General features: G+C 41.8%; 1 protein-coding gene across 2 annotated transcripts in view; it reads left to right on the top strand.

Annotated features, from left to right (window-relative positions):
* Positions 1-12,808: 12,808 nt before the first annotated feature.
* Positions 12,809-22,392, top strand: part of plpp1a (phospholipid phosphatase 1a) — a 95,834-nt gene continuing 86,250 nt past the window's right edge. The window contains exon 1 of one of the 2 annotated variants that reach the window (XM_060822980.1): positions 12,809-13,493. In XM_060822980.1, coding sequence (XP_060678963.1) covers positions 13,436-13,493 — 58 coding nt within the window. In that variant the 5' untranslated portion in view covers positions 12,809-13,435. The remainder of the gene's footprint in view (positions 13,494-22,392) is intronic. The other variant, XM_060823001.1, reaches the window with a different exon arrangement.

Below are 22,392 nucleotides of genomic sequence, written 5' to 3'. Positions count from 1 at the left end.
TCCTATTTATATTAAACTCCGTTTGCCATTTCCTAGCTGATCAAAGTACTGCTGTAATTTCTGATAACCTTCCTCACTGTCCATGATATTGCCTATTTTAGTGTCATCTGCAAACTTACTAATCATGCCTTGTACATTCTCATCCAAATCATGGAGAGGATAGCAATGAGCCGTACTGACCCCTGAGGCATTCCACTCATCACAGCTTTCAGTCCAACAAGCATCCTTCCACGATTACCCTCTGCTTCCTACCATCAAGCCAATTGTGTATCCAATTTGCTACCTCACCCTGGATTCTATGCCTGGAACCTTTTCAAGGCCGTACTGAACTCCATATAGATGACATTCACTGCTCTGCCCTTATCAACTGGTCACTTCATCAAAGAACTCTAACAAATTTGAGAGGCATGTTCTCCCACACACACAAGCCATGCTGACTACTTCTAATCGAACCTTGTCTTTCCAAATTTACGTATATCTTATCCCTCAGAATCTTCTCATGTAACTTACCCACCATACATGCTAAGATTACTGGTCTATATTTCCCAGGTTTTTCTTTGCAGATATTCTTTAAATAGGGCAAAACATTCACTACCCTCAAGTCTTCTGGCACCTCACCTGTGGTTAATGATGCAAATATATCAGCCAGTGACCCTGCAATTTCTTCTCTAGCCTCTTGCTGTGATCTTGGATATATCTGGTGAAGGCCAGAAGATTTGTCCACCCTCATACATTCTAATATGTCCAACAACTCCTCTACTTGATATGGACTGTGCCCAAGCTATCACCACTAGTTCTTCATATCCTTCTCCATGGTAAACACGGAGGATAAATATTCATTGAGGACCTAACCCATTTCCAGCAGGTCCACACATACATTTCCATTTTGGATTCAACTCAAAAATGTGATGAATGGGAAGCTTGATACCATCCCAGACAAAGCAGTACACTTGTTTGGCACTACATCCACAACTGATGCTCTATAGCAGCAGTATATACCATCTGTAAGATGCACTGCAGAAATTCACACACCCACAACCACTTCAATAGGGAAGGGGAATGGTTGCAAAACTGTTGGAACACCACCATCTGCAAGTTCTCCTCCAAATCACTCTATGCTGCCTTGGAAATATATCACTGCTCCTTCACTGCCACTGGATCCAAATCCTGGCATTCTATGTCTAACAGCATTGTTGATCAACGCACAGAATGCGAACTGCAGTAATTCAAGGCGGCAGCTCACCACCACCTTCTCAAGGGTGATAAGGTTAAACAATAAATGCTGGCCAGCCAGTGATGACCATATTCCATGAATGAAAAGTTCTGAAATCTTCTCTGGTGGCAACATATCTGAAAATAACTTCCAGACCTAACTTCATGAATAACAAAAACTTATTTGGTCTGTTGTTCCTTTTTATACAAACTGTTATCCAAATCCAAAAGTTATTTTTAGTTCCCAGTTCACATCTCCAAACCAAACGTATTAAAAGAATAAAATTAAAATAGTGAAAAATCTGCAAGGCCTCTAACACTATTGTCAAGCTTCTGCAGTATCTACTGCTCAATAGCTGTTTCTTAATATCTCATGCTGTGAATCAAATTTGCTGAAATCCGGTATCTATGAGACTGAGCACCTCTGGTGTGGATCAAGGTGGATTATCCACGCAGCGCTACTAGCTAAAGATTATTGCAAAAGATGAGGCTAAGGCACTTACAGAGTAATAGAGTCACACAGGAAAGAAACAGACCCTTTGGTCCAACTTGACCACATCAACCAGACATCCCAATGTGATTTAATCCTATCTGTTAGCATTTGGCTCATATCCCTCAAAAACCTCTCTTACTCATACCCAGCCAGATACATTTAAAATGTTGTAATTGTACCCACTTCCAACACTTCCTCTTTCCATACAAACAGCACCCTCTGTGTGAAATATTACTCATCAAGTTAATTTTATATCTTTCCCCTCTCACCTTAAGCCTATGCCTGCTAGTTTTGGGGTCTCCCATTCGAGGAAAAAGACTGGCTATTCGCCCTATGCATGCCCCTCATAATTTTATAAACCTCTATAAGGTCACCCCTCAGTCTCTGAAATTCCAGGGAAAAAAGTCCCAGCCTATTCAGCCTCTCCCTATAACTCAAACTCTCCAGTCCCAACACTCTTGTAAATCTTTTCTGCACATTCTCATGTTTAACAACATCCTTCCTATAGAAGGGTGACCAGAATTGTACGCAATATTCCACACGTGGTCTAACTTATGGCCTGTACAGCTGCAACATGATAACCCAACATCAATATTCAATGTTCTTACCAATGAAGGCAAGCGTGCCCCAAATGCATTCTTCTACCTGAATCTCCACTTTCAAGAAGTATGCACCTGGACCCTTAGGTCTCCTTGATCACCACCACTGCCCAGGCCCTACTATTAACTGTGTAAGTCCTGCCCTGATTTGCCTTACCAAAATGCAACACCTCACATTCATCTAAACTAAATTCCATTTGCCACTTTATCCACTGCATGTTCCATCCTACAAAATTTCAACTTGTAAAACAGGTTTTCACTTTCATAAAATTATAATTACTCACGCTAACTTTATTATGATTTTCTTAAACATCCCACTACATTTTTAAACAATTCTAGCATTTCCCCAAAACTGAATAATAGTTTAGCTTGTAGTTTCCCGCTTTCTTTCTCCCTCCTTTCTTGAATAGAAAGGTCACATAGATTTCTAATCCACTGAGACTCTTCCAGAATTTCTTAGCTATCATCAGTTTCTAAAGAAGGGTCACATTAAGATTTGGCAGCATGGTTAATACTGTTGTCTGACAGTGCCAGGGACCCTAGTTTGATTCCAGCTTTGGGTCACTGTGAAGTTTGCATATTCTCACTGTGTCTGTGTGGGTTTCCTCTCGGAGCTCTGGTTTCTTCCCACAGTCCAAAGATGTACAGGTGAGGTGGATTACAGATGTTAAGTTGCCTATAGTGTACCAGAATGCTTAGGTTAGGTGGATTAGTCCTGAGAAATACAGGATTACAGTGATAGGATAGGTGGGTGAGTCTGGGTGGACTGCTCTTTGGAGGGTTGGTGTGGACTCGATAGGCCGAATGACCTGCTTCCACACTGTAGGGTTCCATGATTCTGTGAACTCTGCCTTCTTATCACAGCTGGTGCCACACTTGAGTTCCTCCAGCAATTTGTTTTCTTTTAACTCAAGTCTAGATATATAGCAGGATGTCAGTAGGGTACACTTCAGGATGTCGGCTGAAAAAACAGCACCACCCAGCAAGTTACATTTAGGTATACTAACAGTTCTGTATATCCAAAAAGTTTCTGATTTAAAATTCCAGATCTGAGAGTCATCCCTAAATCGACAGGTGCACATTTGTGTCAAAAAATGTGGTGCTGGAAAAGCACAGCAGGTCAGGCAGCACCCGAGGAGCAGGAGAGTCGAAGTTTAGGACATTAGCTCTTCATCCTGATGAAGGACTTATGCCTGAAAAGCTGATTCTCCTGCTCCTCAGATGTTACCTGACTTGCTGTGTTTTTCCAGTGCCACACTTTTCGACTCTGATTTCTAGCATCTGCAGTCCTCACTTTCTCCTAGGTGAATATTTGTACTTATTCTAGTTTAAAAACCAACTGTGGAATTGCTTTGATCTGCTGGGTTGCCCCTTCATTGGGAATGGGAATATTGGTGGAGCTGCCACTTGCAGTGACCTGTTTAATTTATCCACCATTCATATCTGGGTGTGGCAGGACTTCAGACCTTGGATCTGATCTGTTGGTTATGGAATCAATAATGTGCTGTTCAGGCAGTGTGGCATGCAAGTAATATTGTGTTGTAGCCTTACCAGGTTGACACTTTATTTCTACGAATACCTAGTGGCGTGCCTTCATGCACTTTAACTAGGCGAAAATGAGGACTGCAGATGCTGGAGATCAAAGTCAAGATTAGAGTAGTGCTGGTGAAGGGCTTTTTGCCCGAAATGTCGATTTTCCTGCTCCTCGGATGCTCCCTGACCTGCTGTGTTTTTCTAGCACCACTCTAATCTTGAAATCGTGCACTTTGAGTCAGGATTGATCTCGTCCTTAGAAAGAGAAAATTATAGAGAAACTCAGCATCTGCCAGTATCTGTGGAGAAAGAAAGTTAACATTTCAGTCTGATATGACTTATTTTTTCCAACATTTTCTGTTTTATTTCAGATTTTCAGCATCCACAGCATATTACTTTTCCTTAATTCCCTGGTTTGGTGATAATTGTATTGTCCAGGATATGCTGTGCCATGTGATTATTGATTGTGGTTGAATGCAGTTCTGCTGCATTGCTAGATCTGCTCAAAATCTATCTCATTCAGCACACTGGTGGTGCTACACAACACATTGGGTGCTATCTCAAGGCAAAGGAGGCCATTGTCTCCACAAGGACTGTGCAACTAACCGTGGTTTCATAGTCACCATGAATAAAAAAGACTTCCACCAAATTTCTTCAAAAGCTCAAAATCTGTTTCTTATAACAAAAAAAAATTCTTTTAGCAAGTGGAAAAACTGATTATGTCGAACACATAGAAAATAGGAGCAAGTGTAGGCCATTCAGCCCTTTGACACTGCTACCCTAATCAGAATGATCGTGGCTGACCATCCAACTTGCACCCTGTTCACGCATTCTCCCTGTACCCTTTGATCCCAATTGCCGTTCAAAACATTCAATGTTTTAGTCTCAAAAGCTTTCTGTGGCAGAGAATTCCACATGCTCACCACACCACATTCTGGTGAAGAAATTTCTCTTCATCTCAAACTTAAATGGTCTATTTTTACACTTTGACCTCCTGGTTCTGGACCTTCTGATAGTCACGACATCCTTCTTATGTTTACTCCATCTAGTCCTGTTTCTGTGAGGGCTCATCCCTCATTCTACTTAACTCAAATGAATACCTACACTGTAAGGTCAATATTTAAGCTATAGTACAGAATTGTAACTATATCTCTTTTTTTTTAACAAGCGAAAAACATTCTCCCTGGCCAATGATCTGTAAAAGATAGAGGTTGATGATTTCTCAGTCCATGGAGCTTCTTTTTGACAGCAGTATACCTATGGGAGATCTTTTAAGCAAGACTTCAGTTCAGTTGGAAAGCCAACTGAATCAAAATCTTCAGTTACCGTTCACAGTTCAACTTTTTCAAGTTTTCAAGGTGGTCAAAATTCTGAGATCTTGACTTTATCAGGTTCCCAACTGTCAACAAAAGGAACAGGAAATTTTGTACACTTGCTTGCTCCTCCCTCCCTTTCCCATCCTTCCCTGCCAAACAGCAGCATAAAGATCCCATAATCTCTTCCAAAGACAGGTGTTGCAGCAATTTATTTTAAAAAATGGCCAATTGGTAATTTGTTCCAGATTTTTCTTCACTATTCATAAATAATGAGTATTCCCAACAACAGATGTGTTAACACATCACACAAGACTTCAGGAGGACTTGTGACTCAACTAATAATGCTTCAGTCAAAGATGAATCATCAACTCTGGACTCTTTGTATACTCAGTGAAATTAGTAATTGATATTCACTCTTGCTCAATGTGTTCTTTTTAAAATTCAGTTTTACTGAGGGTGTGACTTACAAAAGAAGTCACCAGACATTGTCACGTTTGTTTCTTAAAACTTCTTATATCATCACATTTACTTATTAACATTTTATCGATTTAGTTGTACTTATGAACAATAAGCACTGGAAAAACTATAAACCACAGACTCAGTTAAACATTTGAAGCTAATCTTGACAATAGAACAGTCAGATTAATACTTCTCAAACTTGGATGGATGTTGAAACCAGCTTCCTAACTGTTGGTGTGTTAATAAAGATGTCTTTTAACTTCCTTTTCATTTTACCATTTACTGAATGTGGGCACCCTCCACTGACTAGGGTAGCAATTATTGTTCAACTCTTAGTTACCCTGGTGAAACTTTGTTTTTACTCATACATGGGAATGTAGCATCAATTGCAAGATCAGCATTTTTGCTCATATCTAATTACCCTTGAAGATGGTGTTGGACTGTTTTCTGGAAATACTCAAGTCCATGTGACAAATGTTTGATTGACAAGGGGGTGCAGAATTTGAAGAGCAAACAGGAATGTGGAGTTAAGACATTGTCAGATCAGCCATAATGTTATTTTAATGGGAGAGCGCACATGAGGGGTCAGAATGGCCTGTTCCACATTCTTACGTTTCTTTTTCCATTGATATGTGCACTGCCAGCAAACCAGCATTTGTTGCTCAACCCTAATAGCCTCGGAATTGAGCAGTTTGCATTTCACAGGACAGTTGAGCATCAACCTCACTGCTGTGAATCTGGTGTCACTGATCAAGATCAGTGCAGACCAAGACACCATATTTCCTTCCTTAAAGGAATCAGATAGGTATTTGACAGCAATTGATAATAGCTCCATGGTTACTGTTACTAAACTGGATTTCAATTCCTGGTCTTATCCATTGTATTTCAATTTTACCAGCTGCCATTGTGTGACTTGAACCTGGCTCTCCAGTAAACTACCCCGGACCTCTGGGTTATTGCTCCAGTGACATTACTAAGATAACATCTCCCATTTTGTGTCTTTGAGAAGAAAGTTCCAGATTCTTGCCCGAGTGATAGTGGAGGAACACTGTTATATTTTCAAGTCAGGTTGGTGGGTCACTAGATGGGAGCTTGCTGGTGGTGGTGCTTCTATGTATCTGCTGCCCTAAATCTTCTAGTAGGTAGTCATAGCAGATTTGGAAGATATTCTCAAAGATTTGGTGACTTGCTGCGGGTGAATCTTGTGGAGGGTACATACTGCTGTTACTATGAACCAAGGGTGGAGGGAGTGAATATTTAAGGCTGTGTTTGAAAGCATGTTGGTTTGTGATGGATAATGTTGAACTTCTTGATGATATTGGAGGTGCATTCATCCTAGCATTCCATCACACTTCTGACTTGTGCCTTTAGGAATGATGGACAGGTTTTCAAGTCAGGTGAGCTACTTGTCACAGAATGCTCAGCCTTTTGCCTGACCAGGTAATCATGATGAATGAAACAAAGGATTGCGGATATGAAAATGTGAAAACAATCAAAACCCAGAAATTGCTGGAGAAACTCAGCAGGTCTGGCAGATCTGAGGAGAGAATGCAGAGTTAACATTTCACTGGGCTCAAAACATGTTAATTTTGTATTCACAGATGCTGCCAGGCCTGCTGAGTTTCTCCATGATATTTTATAGTTGGCCCTCTCAAGCTGATGTTGATGCCCTCTTGTGTTGCTGCAATATAAGTGATGAAATACTACTGGTGCTGTAAAGTTACAAGTTTCAGGTCAAGAATCACCAGGATCACTTTAGCCACCAGATATACATCTCCACAGGACATAAGGAACCATACATTGGCAGCATCTGTGGAGAGAGAAAAAGTTAGCGTTTCATGTTCAAAGTGTAACAAAGGACATTGCAACTGTGGGCAGCCACTGCTCCTCAAACCTTGAACTTCTCACCATCAAATGCCGCCCCTTCTATCTACCACAAGAGTTTACCGCTGCTATACTAACTGCTGTGTACATACCGCCACAAGCAAAGGTTGAGGAAGCTGTACTCCACCACGAACACCCTGGAGACAAAACACCCTGAAGCCCTGTTTATTGTAACTGGCGACTTCAATCTAAGGAAGGTGTTGCCCAAGTACCATCAGAACATTACCTGCCCCACCAAAGGCTCAAACATTTGAGACCACTGCTACACCACTGTGAAGGATGCCTCCCGCTCCATCCCCTGCCCTCATTTCACGACCACAATGCCGTGCTTCTTCTCCTGGCTTCCAGGCAAAAGCTCAGGCAGGAGGCCCCCCCCCTCGCGGATAGTGCTGGTCAGAGGAGACAGAGGATCAACTCCAGTGCTGTCTGGAATCGGCTGATTGAGCCATGTTCAAACAGTCCGCAGGTACCTTGGACGAGTACGCCAGCACTGTCACAGACTTTATCAGCAAGTGTGTGGAGGACTGCATACTGAGGAAGTCAATCCGGGTGTTCCCCAACAGGAAGCCCTGGATGTATCAGGACATACAGAACATGCTAAAAACTAGGCATGAGGCCTTCAGATCAGGAGACCCATTCAAATATAAGGAATCTAAGTATGGCCTTCACAGAGCCATTAAGACAGCCAAGCACCAATACCGACCCAAACTAGAGACTCAGACAGACACCCAGCGACTATGGCAATGACTGAATGACATCACAGGTTCTTTTTAGCAGATGATGACATATCCCTCCCAGGTGATATCAACGCTTTCTATGCTCGCTTTGAGCAGAATTTTGGCGGAGAGGTAACACCTATTCTGACCAGTCCTGACGAATCTATCCCAACAGTCACTGCATCAGAGGTCAGATCAGTTTTCCTTCATGTGAATCCAAGGAAAGCTATGGGACCAGATGGAGTTCCAGGCCGTGCACTCAGAGCATGCGCAGATCAACTGGCAGAAGTCTTCTCAGACATCTTCAACCTCTCCCTGCAGGAGGCCACTGTCCCTGCCTGTTTCAAGAGGGCCAACATCATCCCTGTGCCAAAGAAGGCTCATGCAGCATGGCTCAATGACTAGCGCCCAGCGGCCCTAACTTCGGTGGTCATGAAGTGCTTTGAAAGGCTGGTCATGGCATTAATCAACTTCAACCTCTCCACTATTCTTGACCCACTCCAATTTGCCCATTGGACCAACAGATCCACATCAGATGCCATATTACTTGCCCTTCACTTGTCCCTAGAACATCTTGACACCAAGAACAGCTAAGTAAGAATCCTACTCATTGACTACAGTTCAGCCTTCAACACTATTATCCCCTCGAGACTGATTATTAAACTTAGTGATCTCGGACTAAGCCCCACTCTCTGCAACAATTGCATCCTCAGTTTCCTGATCCACAGGCCCCAATCAGTGAAGATTGGAGACAATATGTCATTGTCATTAATATGCAGATAACACCAAAATTGGAGGTGTAGTGCGCCTCAGATTACAACAGGATCTTGATCAGATGGGCCAATGGGCTGAGAAGTGGCAGATGGAGTTTAATTCAGATAAATGCAAGGAAAGCAAATCTTAGCAGGACTTGTACACTTAATGGTAAGGTCCTAGGGAGTATTGCTGAACAAAGAGATCTTGGAGTGCAGGTTCATAGCTCCTTGAAAGTGGAGTCGCAGGTAGATACGATAGTGAAGAAGGGTTTGGTATGCTGTCCTTTATTTGTCAGAGTACTGAATACAGGAGTTGGGAGGTCATGTTGAGGCTGTACAGTACATTGGTTAGGCCACTGTAGGGATATTGTGTGAAATTCTGGTCTCCTTCCTATCGAAAAGGTGTTGTGAAACTTGAAAGGGTTCAGAAAAGATTTACAGGGATGTTGCCAAGCTTGGAGAATTTGAGCAATAGGGAGAGGCTGAACAGGTTGGGGCTGTTTTCCCTGGAGCGTTAGAGGCTGAGGCGTGACCTTATAGATGTTTACAAAATTATGAGGGGCATGGATAGGGTAAATAGGTAAAGTCTTTTCCCTGGGGTGGGGGAGTCCAGAACTTGAGGGCATAGGTTTAGGGTGAGAGCGGAAAGATGTAAAAGAGACCTAAGGGGCAACTTTTTCACACAGAAGGTGGTACGTGTATGAAATGAGCTGCCAGAGGAAGTGGTGGAGGCTGATACAATTACAACATTTAAAAGGCATTTGGATGGGTATATGAATAGGAAGGGTTTGGAGGGATATACCCCGGGTGCTGGCAGGAGGGACTAGATTGGCTTGAGATATCTGGTCGGTATGGATGGGTTGGACTGAAGGGTTTGTTTCTGTGCTGTACATCTCTATGACTCTATGACTCAACACTGGAGTCCCCCAGGAGTGCTTACTCAGCCCCCTACTCTACTCACTGTATAGCATGACTGCATCACCAAGTACCAGACTAATGTCATTTACAAGTTCGCTGATGACACCACCATAGTCGGTCAAATCTCAGATGGCGATGAAAGAGAGTACAGATGGGAGGTGGAAGACCTGGAAAAATGGTGCACTGAGAACAGCCTAGCTCTCAATGCCAGCAGAACCAAGGAACTCATTATTGACTTTTGGTGGGATGTTACTCATGCCCCCTATACATTAACAGCACAGAGGTAGAACGAGTGGAGAGTGTCAAGCTCCTGGGAGTAGTCATCCACAACAAGCTCTCTTGGACTCGTCATGGGGACCCTTTGGTTACAAAGGCCCAACAATGTCTCTTCTTCCTCAGGCAGCTGAGGAAATTCAGCATGACGGCGTGTACCCTGACTAACTTTTATAGGTGTGCCGTCGAGAGCATTCTGTCTGGACGTATCACTACCATTCAAGATCGGAGACGGTTACAGAGAGTGGTGAACTTGGCCCGGACAATCAAAAAGGCCAACCTCCCATCTATAGAACTCATCTACCAGGCCCGCTGTATAGGAAAGGCCACCAGCATTCTTAAAGATCCATTCCACTCTGACAATGTTTTTCCACAATCTCTACCATCGGGAAGAAGGTACAGAAGCCTGAACACACACACCAGCCGGTTTCGCAACAGTTTCTATCCTACTGTTGTTAGAATACTGAATGGACTTGCAAATTCTTTACATTCGCCTATACCTGTGTTTTTGTTTTTGCCGCTGTTTACCTATTATTTACTTATCCATGCTACTTAACTCTGCGATCTGCCTGTATTGCTCGCAAGACAAAGCTTTTCACTGTGCCTCGGTACACGTGACAATAAAGTCAATTCAATTCTTGCCATGTGGCACATAGTATAGCGCATATAACAGAGACCTGGGGCACAGGGAAGAAAAACATTAGGTGTTAACTATTCAAGGTGTTCAGGCAAGGCAGGAAAAAAGAAGGGATATTGGTATCTGCTAATGAAAGCATTGCAATGTTCCAGAGAGGAGAATCAATTGGGTTAGTGTTAAGGATAAGAAGGGTGGAATTGCCATTGCTCAGTGTTATCTATAGTCCATCCCTGTGTGTGCAATGACTTTTAAAAAGTATGCTTTCATTGCATTTGTTTGTAGCAGGATTTGTTGAATGGAAATTGGCTGCTGAACTTAACTATTTTAAAAAACACATTTCAAAGCTTGGGAAAGACTTTTTGGAAAGTCTTGAATTTATGATAAGATACAATATGAATTCAATAAAAAAAGTTTTTTCTTGTTGCTTCTGTGTTTAGAGCATGTTTTTGTCCTTTATCTCTTTCCTATTCTTGTAGCCTTGAGGTTTATGTGGTTAGTCCCTTTGAGTTTCTCACACACATAAATGGAAACATTTTTTCAGCACTTTCCATGAGTTTCAGATTCATTGACATTTTCAGCACAGAAGTAAACGTCAGAGCTGAAAGGAGGAGGCCATTCAGCCCCTTGAGTCTGTTCTACCATTTAATGAGATCATGGCTGATCCATGGTGTAATTTCACAATACCTGTCTTTGACCCATATCCTTAATATCTTTGCTGAACAAAAAAACTATCTGTCTCAGAATTAAAGCTAAGAACTGATCTAGCATTAATGCTTTTTTGTGGAAAAGAATTCTGAACATCTACCAGCCTGTGTGTGGAAGTGTTTCCTAACATCTCTTGTGAATGGTTGGCCTAATTCTCAAATGACTCTACTTCTAGAATATTCAACCAGTGAAATTCTAGAGAAAACAGGATTTGTGTAATCTCTCTCTGTCTTTATGCTTCCAAAGATCTGATTAATATCATTTTTCAGCTCTTGGTCCATAGCCCTGGAGACTGGGGCAATACAAGTGATTGCAATATGCTGTGTTGCTTAAATGTTACAAGTGGAACTCCAGAAACTCACCCCATTATGAATAAGAACTCGCAACTCTGTTCTTAGTCGTAAACCTACGATTAGTGTTATTCAGTTTATGCAGGAGTTTTGATTGTAGTCACTACTGTAATGTGGGGAAAGGTGGCTGATAATTTCTGCACAGCAAGCTCTTATAAACAACTTTGAGATATCCAAGTGCAAATTTTTGTAATATTAATCGAGAAATAAATTTTGTCCAGAACTCGAAGGATAATTCTTCTCTGCCAAACAGTTCAACGGGATGTTTTGGGCTATCCTGAACGTCCAGGGTCTCAATTTGTTTATTTTTTAATGTCCAAATCTATAAATCCAAAACCTTGTGTCTCAGCGGTGTCACCCAGCAGATGTAAACTGTCGGATATTGAAAGTGCGGGACGACTCTGACGCATGTCCATGGGAAATTCTTGGGTTCCTTCATGTTGGAAATGTCCATTGTCTGGCAACGAGCAAATGTTACGTGTCACTTAACTTGTTAACCCCAATCTCAATGATGTGGATTTATCTTTTGGACTATTCTGTTCCAGTACAATAGTGCACAGAATATTATTGTGACTGCTGACACAACTGAAGTGTTTTTTTCCCACTACAAGGTTGTTGCCAGGTAGTTAGGGCACTGCCGCGCCTTTTCATTGCTCACAGTGGGAGCTCACAACCCAAGCGTTTGTATTACTAACCTACAATTTGAACGACTGTCAGTGTTGGGTGACAAGGTGGTCCACCTAAATCTGCCGGAGGGGTTTGATTTGGAAGGACTGGAAATGTGGCCACTGCACGGATGAGACCCAACTAGTGCAAAATAAATATCCTTTGTCCTGACCTGCCTATCCTGCAGGCAATGTATTGGTTTCTGATCCAAGAATACATTGGCGGGGCGGTTCTGCTTTAAAGAGCCTCACGTTATGATGAATTGATTTTTCCATTGCGGCAGTGAGAGGCTCGGCACTCCTATACCCGCCTCCTGCAGCCAGGCGGCCCGCTCCCTGCTGCCGCTGCCGCTGGCCTTGGGGACATTGCCTGCCGCTGACGTGGTTGAGGGAGGCGGATCTCTCCCGCGGCGGCGGCGGCGGCAGCAGCAGCGGAGACCGCTCTGCCCCGGCTCAGACTGGCCTCCCACTGTGACGGGGCAGCCTCCGTCAGAGACCAGCTTCTCCCTCTCTGCTGCCAGTTTGACTCCGGTCGCCGTTCCCCCCCCCCCCCCTCCCCTCTTTGGGTGGGGGTCCCGTTTGATTTAAGGGTGGGCAAGAGGGTCGGAGTTGCACTGTCGCTTGATCGTTAATTACCCCTTTATCTCAGGTTTGGGTGTCCTTATTCCCTGCCCCTTTTCCTCCCCCTCCCCCCTGAGAGGCGGACACAGTCCTGTGTCGGCCATTAACCTTCCTTTCCCGTCCTTTTAAACCTGCATTCCCTCCTCCTCCTCCTCCCACACACACACACACACACCCCAACGCGAGATCGCACCGCAAACAAAACCAAGCAAATTTCAGAAGATTGCTTACAGTAAGAAAAGTGTCTGCAGAAAGTCAGCGACCGTCAGTCCCTTCAAGTGCAAAGGCAGAGAGAGAAGATGTTTGACAGGCACAGAATCCCTTTTGTTTGCTTGGATGTAATATGCCTCATACTGGGTAAGTATATTTGAATATCTGAATCTACATATGGTGTATTATTATTACATCATTGTATACATGTATTTTTATTTGTTAATACGTTTTATGAGCAATCGCACTTGATTGTTTTAATAAGGAACTGCTTTTATTTAGGGTGTTCATGTTCACTGCTTTCCCGGTTCTTCGTGACGTGTTTTGCTTTTCTCAACTCTCAGAGAATACGATGTTAAAAGGAGACAGGGTTCTGATCAAAAGGGGTAAACACTACGAGCTGGTTCTAGTACTCGCTCTCTCTAAAATCACATTACTTTAACGGATTGCTACCGGAGAGCAAGTATTGCAGGATGAGTTTTCTTTTAGCTGTTGCAGTTTTTGTGAAGTGCTCCCGGTTAAAGTGATCCAGGCGATCTCCACAGCCGAGTAAAAAATGAGGTCTGCAGATGCTGGAGATCACAGCTGCAAATAGATCTCCACAGCCGGTCACTTTTTGTCAGTGCTTAGCCAGCCTGAAGCTGTTGAGAAGATTTTTCTCTCTCTGCTGTTTTCGCCCCTCTAATTCCCAGTCCCGTGGCTCTTCTCACTTCCTACCTAACTCCCAGCAAAACTCAGTGTCAAGAGGAAAGTCACAAATTTGACACAAGTTTGCCTGATCATGCAAAGAAAAAAGGGCGAGGAAAGGAGAGCGATTATATTTATTATGCAGTTGGTCCAAATTGATTTTTAAAAAATTACTCAGTGATACAGTAGGCGTCAATTTTCAAATGCTAAACAAGACTTTACAGTTAAGTTTGCTAACGTTGAACCACAACAGTTTATTAATATCAACAGCTGTACTTAAATCTATATAGAACAATTTCCTTCAATACGGTAAGCAGTTAGCAAATGCTTCATTGGGCTTTGCTCTATATGAAACCAGACGGAACTTCACATATGGTAACATTTTTAGTTACTTGAAACAAGTGTGCCCAAACTTGGTCATATACTTAACTTTAATTTCTGGTAACTATTAGTTTAACGCTTCCTCAAGATTTTAGAGGTGGACGCGGGGAGCGGGCCTTTATTTATTTCTAGAACGGTAATAGCGTAATGACAAAGGTGAATTTGGTTCGGGCAAGGTCATTAAAAAATTAAAAATTACGTTCATATAGTGCTCATCGCGACCACCAGACGTCTCAAAGCTCCTCGCAGCCGGATTAGTCACTAGTATTGTGTGGAAAGAGAAAGTCAATTCGAGCACCCACAATTATCACAAGGATATTGACCAGATCATTTGTTTTGTGTGATGTTGATTGAGATAAATGTTGGGCAGGATTTGTTGTCAAAGCCCAAAATTATAGCAATGAAGTTAAAAATATCAGCCTACAAAAAGTGGCAGCGCTTGTTCTGAACCTTGGAGATTCCGGTTGTGACTCATCTTGCTCTATAAAAAGAGTGCAATCTGCTCACCCAGAACAGTGAAAGGTGGTTCAACTCTGGCACCCCAAACATATTAGGTAAAAACAATGACTGCAGATGCTGGAAACCAGATTCTGGATTCTGGGAAAGCACAGCAGTTCAGGCAGCATCCAAGGAGTAGTAAAATCGACGTTTCGGGCAAAAGCCCTTCATCAGGAATAAAGGCAGAGAGCCAGAAGGGTGGAGAGATAAATGAGAGGAGGGTATCCATTGCACCCAATGCGGTCTCCTCTACATTGGGGAGACTGGATGCCTCCTCGTGGAGCACTTTAGGGAACATCTCTGGGCCACCCTGTGGCCCAACATTTCAACTCCCCCTCCCACTCTGCTGAGGACATGGAGGTCCTGGGCCTCCTTCACCACCGCTCCCTTACCACCAGATGCCTGGAGGAAGAACGCCACATCTTCCGCCTTGGAACACTTAAACCCCAGGGCATCAATGTGGACTTCAACAGTTTCCTCATTTCGCCTTCCCCCACCTCACCTTAGTTCCAAACTTCCAGCTCAGCACTGTCCTCATGACTTGTCCTACCTGCCTATCTTCTTTTCCACCTATCCACTCCACCCTCCCCCCGCCCCCGACCTATCACCTTCATCCCCTCCCCCACTCACCTATTGTACTCTATGCTACTTTCTCCTCACCCCCACCCTCCTCTCATTTATCTCTCCACCCTTCAGGCACTCTGCCTATATTCCTGATGAAGGGCTTTTGCCCGAAATGTCAATTTTTACTGCTTCTCGGATGCTGCCTGAACTGCTGTGCTTTTCCAGCACCTCTAATCCCCAAACATATTGACTGACTGCAGCTTTCACGTTGCAGGGTGCATCAACTGGACGTTGTATTCTTCAACAGCTCATAGTCATAGCCTTTTGGCCCATCAAGCCTGTGCCAACCCTCTATGGAGCAAACTACTTTGTTCATTCCATTCTCAGAGCCCTGCAAATTTTACAATTTCCTTTTGAATTCATTGATCATCGCCACCACCTCTCTAAAGAGCAAGTTCCAGATGATTACCACCCAGAATCACACAATGGTTACAATATAGAAGGAGACCATTTGGCCCATCATGACTGCACTGGATCTCCAAAACAGAAATTCAACTGGTGCCACTCCCCCCTTTATCTGTACTTTTTCAGGTCATGACCCACTTCTCTGAAATGCCAGGATTGAAGTTGCCTCCACCACACACTCAGGCAATGTATTCCAGATCCTAACTACTTTTCATGAAAATGTTTTTTTCTCATGTCTCCATTAATTCTTTTGCCTATTATTTGCCAATCTGTGATCTCTTATTCTAAGACCTTCCATCACTGAGAACAGTCTGCCCAGACCCTTTGTGAATTTTAATGCCTCTATGGAATCTCCTCTCAAATGTTTCTTAGACCATAAGACATACAAGCAGAACTTAGGCCATTCAACCCATTGAGTCTGCTCTGCCATTTCATCATGGCTGATACATTTTTCAGACCAACTTTCCCACTTTCTCCCCATAACCTTTGATCCCCTTGGCAATCAAGAAATTATCTATCTCTGTTTTAAATATTCTCAATGACCTGGCCTCCACAGCCTTCTGTGGCAATGAATTCCACCGACTCACCACTCTCTGGCAAAATATGTTTCTCCCTATTTTCATTCTAAAGGGTCTGCCCTTTACTCTAAGGCTGTGCCCTTGGGTTCTTGTCTCTCCTGCCAATGGAAACATCTTCCTAATGTCCACCCTGTTCAGGCCATTCAGTATTCTGTAAGTTTCAGTCAGATTTCCCCCCTCATCCTTACTTCAAGAAAAACAAAGTTCCAAGTACATAATTGTAGTTTCTCATCTCTGGAACCATTTGCAAGAATCTTTTCTGTAATCTCCCCAGTGCCTTTACATCCTTTCCAATGATTGTTGTGTAGAACTGGATACAGTACTCCAGTTAAGGATGAACCAGTGTTCTAAACAAATTTAGCAAAATTTTCTTGCTTTTACAATCTATGTCACAATCCATTTGACTGAGATTTTGTATGCTTTATTAAATGTCCTTACATCGTGTTCTGGCAGCTTTGATGGCTAGTGCACATTTACCTCCCTCTGCACCTGTATCCTATTTAGAATACTACCCTTCATTTTATATTGTCTCTTCCCATTCTTCCTGACAAAAATAAAACACTTTGCACTTTTCTGTATTATCCTCAAGCATACATTTTCTCTTCAATTTAATCTGTCTTTCATAATCCAGGAGCTCCGATTTGATTGCCTTTTCTTTCCCTTTCCCATTCCCCCATGAAGAAACCCTAATTGCTCTGAAAATGCAGCCCATTGTTCATTGACTATGTCTCCTGCCAACCTTATGATTCCAGTTTGATTGGGTCAGATTCATTCTGGAGTGTAGGATGTTGAGGAAGTTTATAAAGTCATAAAGGCATCGATAAGGTGAATAGCAAAGGTCTTTTTCCCAGGTTGGGCAGTTCAAAACTAGAGGACATAGGGTTAAGGTGAGAGTAGAAAGATTTACAAGAGACCTGTGCAGGAATATTTTTACACAGATGGTGGTGCATTTATGGAATGAACTGCCAGAGGAAGTGGTAAAGGTGGGTACAGTTATACCATTTAAAAGATATTGGACAGATACGTGAATTGGAAAGGTTTAGCGGGGAAAAGGGCCTAATGCAGGTAAGTGGAACTGCTTAAGTTTTGGAAACATGGTCGACATGGACAAGTTGGACCAAAGGGTCTGTTTCCATGACTCTGTGACTGTGACTCTATAAAGAATGCAGCAAACATATCTGGCGAAAAAGCTTTAACATGTCTTCAACTTTCACTTTGATGAGATTTTTACTGCGTTGTAGCTGTCACAACCAGCAAACTTCAGATTCAGTTCAGTTCTGTAGAAAATAAATAAGACTGATCTTTTGCCAGACTAATAAGCGGAATACTTGAAAATTTGAGTGTTGGTGAAAAAAGAGACATACTATTGAAGCTTTTCATCTTGTATTCATCAGAATAGATGTTAGAAACACCAAATTTTAAACACTATAACAAGTTACACTGAATGAGAAGTGGGTGCTGATATTGGCCGGTCAATTCTGATTAATCAATGCATTGCATGAGGGAACTATTTTCTCCTCTGCTTTTGTTTCAGGTCAAAAAGACAATTCCTTGATGTGTTCTTTTTTTTCTTGTCTATAAATACTTGTAGCTTTTAGCAAGTGTAAGTGAACCACATTGCAATAATGACTGATAATTGGTTGTTAAGTGTGCCAGTTCCTATTGTATGGTCAATAAGCCTGGCACCACACGGTACTGAAATTCATATACACATTACGTATTTTTGTGGAAGGTAGGTGGAACCTTTGTTTGGCTTGATACTGTAAGAGACCATTTATTTTTCTTCTTTGGCGCGAAAAACCAAAATGGTAGCTGGACGATTTTATAGCTGAAGTAACAGGAGTGTTTTGAACTTGAGACAAATTAACTGCTTCACATTTTTAGCTTGGCAAGCTAATGCTTTTTGAAGCAGTGAGGGAGATACTTTGAGTGGCATCAAGAATATTTGTATCAAGAAAATTCTACCCAATAACAGCCATCCCATTGGTTAAGGTGGTTTGTTACAAAACCGCAAGAGCAGGAACAACCAGAGACATCCAGAGCTGTAAACATTCCTTCCTCCCTCACTCTCACTATCAATGTAAGGAAAAAGACAGAAATAAACATGAAAGCTTAGAAGAAGGAATTCTAAAGACCTTTCTAAGATATTTAGCTAGATTTTAATGGAGACAATGGTGAGATTAGATTAGATTACTTACAGTGTGGAAACAGGCCCTTTGGCCCAACAAGTCCACACCGACCCGCCGAAGCGCAACCCACCCGGACCCATTCCCCTACATTTACCCCTGCACCTAACACTACGGGCAATTTAGCATGGCCAATTCACCTAACCTGCACATTTTTGAACTGTGGGAGGAAACCCATGCAGACACAGGGAGAATGTGCAAACTCCACACAGTCAGTCGCCCGGTGGAAATTGAGACAGCAGTGCTAACAACTGTGCCACCCATGGTGGGGGGAAGGTAGGGTTGGAAAACCAGTGAGGATCCATATTGCTTCTGTTGGGTTACTCAGTAAGTGCTGTCCAGCCACAGAACTACAACTAACATCAGACATTTTGTTCTGAGTTTTGTAAGCACAGGTTGTCAAAGTGAAAAACAACCAATGCTTTAAAAACATTTCATGCCATCATTGTCGAAATCAAAAGGAATCATGAAAGACAATCCAACCAACCCTTGAAATCTAGACTGTTGATCTTCAGAGTTTTGTTTCCTGTCTTTTACTTTTCACTTATAACATGTATCAAACCGTCTATCTTCTGTCTGTCTTGACTGTGAACGGGTGTCTAGATATTTTTGGAGTTTTAAAAGGTCACATAGTATAGATTAGGATTTCTTTCTTTTCTGTGCTACTTGTTCAGTGTTGTGTGGTATAATGAATAGAGTTATTTTCTATTAATGACAAAACCTGATATGTATTTCTTTGGTCCTGAATAGCAGTCAGTCATGCAAATTGGTTATCTTGGGTGTCTAACTGGGACTTTATAAATGTTATGATAGCTTGTGGAACAGTGGAGCATGACTATTAACTCACACCTCTCAGTTAAGTTGTGATAGCAGAAGCATCCTGTTAGTGGAAATTAGCTTTGCTGAGCTTCCTTGGTATCAAGCTTGCATGGCAAGCAACCAGCTGGGGCCGTATTAATGAGTTTGTTGATAAGGCCAATCTTATAACACTGACATATTGACCATGGAAAGTAGGTAGACAGTTGGAGAGAACCTAATTTTGGGGTTCTCAACTTGTAAAACTGATAGTTCATATCAATGAACATTTCTTTTGGCTTTTCACAATTGGCAGAGTACTGATTGCACCCAAACAGCTTGTGCTTACGAAACTCAGAACAAAATGTCTGTCATTAGTTGTAATTCCATAATTGGAAAGTACTTGCTGAATAACCCCACAGAAGCAACATGGGTTCTCAATGGTTCTCCAACAAGTGGGTGAGGATACCCCACTCCTCCAATTGCCACCATTAATATCCAGCCCAATATCTTGATAGCACCTCTTATAACGAGACTTAAAGCAGAGATAAGGAGAAATTACTTCTCTCTGAATCTGTGGAATTCAGTATCCCGGACCGCAGTGTATGTGAGTAAATTTAGGGGAGGAGATGGATGTTTAATTAGTAATAGGTTGAAGGGTTATGAGGAGTAAGCAGGAATGTTAATTTGAAGCCAAAATGAGATCATCCATGATTGTATCAGATAGCAAAGCAGGCTCAAAGGGTTGAATTGCCCACTCCTGCTCCTAGTTCTTATGTCTTAGCCTATGAGCCCTGGGGCATACAATACTAGCTTGTAAGATCTTTCTTTTTAATTTAATCTTTGACAGATGTCATTCTGGTAAATCTATATTGCATTTTCTCAAAGCCAATATGTCCTTCCCAAGTAATGATATCCAGAACTGCTCATATAAGCCATTTGTGTTATTGTATAGCTGTAGTATGATTTGTAATCATTATATTTAAGTCTCTACAGAGGAAGGCCCAAACTTAATTAACCATTTTTAAATTGTTGACTGTACATGTTAATGCTATTTTAATGATGCATCATTTAATTGAATAAGGTCATGACTTATCTTAAATCTCTTTGAACCTCAACCATCTCTAGCTTTTCAGAAAAAAGTACTGTTTTTAGAAAGTACAGTGATCTATTCTTTTTAGATTCAAAATGGTTGCCCTCACATTTTGCCTAGATTGAATTCCATTTGCCACAATTTTGTTCGTTCATTTAATTTGTTTCAGCTCCTTATAGTTTTATGTTTCCAACACTACATATAATGCCATTTATATTTGCATTATCAGGAAATTTGGATGTGTGAAAGTTTATCCTTTCATCGATGTTGTTTATGAATACAGTGATTATTTACACAGATTCCTATGCTGCATCCACAAGTTATATCCTATCAATGGAGTGACTGATGCATTTTCTGTATTTACTGCCACCTGCCACTCAGCCAGTTTCTCAACCCCGGGTCAATAATTTGCCTTCAATTCTATCAGCTTCATCTGTAGTTAATGATCTGTTGTTTAGGATTTAAATAATGCTTTCTGCAAGTCTACATAAAGAATATATATTCCTGTCCACTTCTTTAGGCTGCTTCTGATGCTTCTATTGTGCAATCTACAGTCTTAGCATGACATACTTGTCTATATTATGCCAACCTCTCACGTCCACTCTATCTTGTTTGCAACCATTCTGTGACATCCGTCATCCAGCTACACTCAGGTCAACCCATCTTTCTGGAGCCTTTTGCTGGCTGGAAGAGATCTCTGTAGTTTAACAGTAGTGACATTTTTTTTCTGTCACTTTTTATCATTCATTTTGCTCGTGCAGTTGCAAGTATCTTTCCATTTGTCCCTGTGGCCTATATATAGAATTTTTATCTCACTATTCACACTGCCCCTACTTTCTTTCACGCATCTTTACTTATAGTCCAGGTTTCTGAAGCATATAGGAAAGCGAACAGAATGTAGCATCTTATGAATTTTTATCTTGTCACCTCTTCAACTAATTCAATCAGGCTCATCAGGCAAGTCATAATCAGTTTGCATTTGTTAACGTTATCTCTGATCAGTTGAAAATGTTCAAGATGTTCAAAAATGCCCTATCGTTGATTACAGACTCTTGAATATTTAACTGACAACAGATGTTGAGCTAACTACTCTGTAATTTCTAGACTTTTTTTCTGCCATCTTAAACACATGACGTGCAATTTTCTCAATTCAGAAACTATTCATTTTGATTGGTATTCAGTAGTTTTGATATTATTTTATATCAGTAAGAAATTTTGTATGGTGCACCATTAAATTTAACATACGTATGATGCTTGAAGGTGCTCTTGTTTTTAATTATTAATTATCTGTGTATTTAATTATGTTTAACTAGAAGATATTATCCAGGGATTTAGTTATACCAATATAGAGTCATAGAGATGTACAACACAGAAACAGACTCTTCAGTTCAATTCATCCATGTTGACCATGAAAAAGTTGCCCCTTAGGTCCCTTCTAAATCTTTCCACTCTCACCCGAAATCAATGGCCTCTAGTTCTCTATAAGGTCACCCCTCAGCCTCTGACGCTTCAGGTACAACAACCACAGTCTATTCAGCCTCTCCCTATAGCTCAAATCCTCCAACCTTGGCAACATGCTTGTAAATCCTTTCTGAGCCCTTTCAAGTTTCACAACATCTTTCCGATACGAAGGAGACCAGAATTGCATGCAGTATTCCAAATGTGGCCTAACCAATGCCCTGCACAGTCACAACACGACCTCCCAACTCCTATACTCAATACTCTGACCAATAAAGGAAAGCATACCAAATGCCTTCTTCATTATCCTATCTACCTGTGACTCCACTTTCAAGAAACTA

The sequence above is a fragment of the Hemiscyllium ocellatum genome, chromosome 1, assembly GCF_020745735.1.
Source record: "Hemiscyllium ocellatum isolate sHemOce1 chromosome 1, sHemOce1.pat.X.cur, whole genome shotgun sequence".
Lineage (NCBI taxonomy): Eukaryota > Metazoa > Chordata > Chondrichthyes > Orectolobiformes > Hemiscylliidae > Hemiscyllium > Hemiscyllium ocellatum.
Note: the sequence above shows the minus strand (reverse complement) of the source record. Positions and strands in the feature narration are given on the sequence as shown.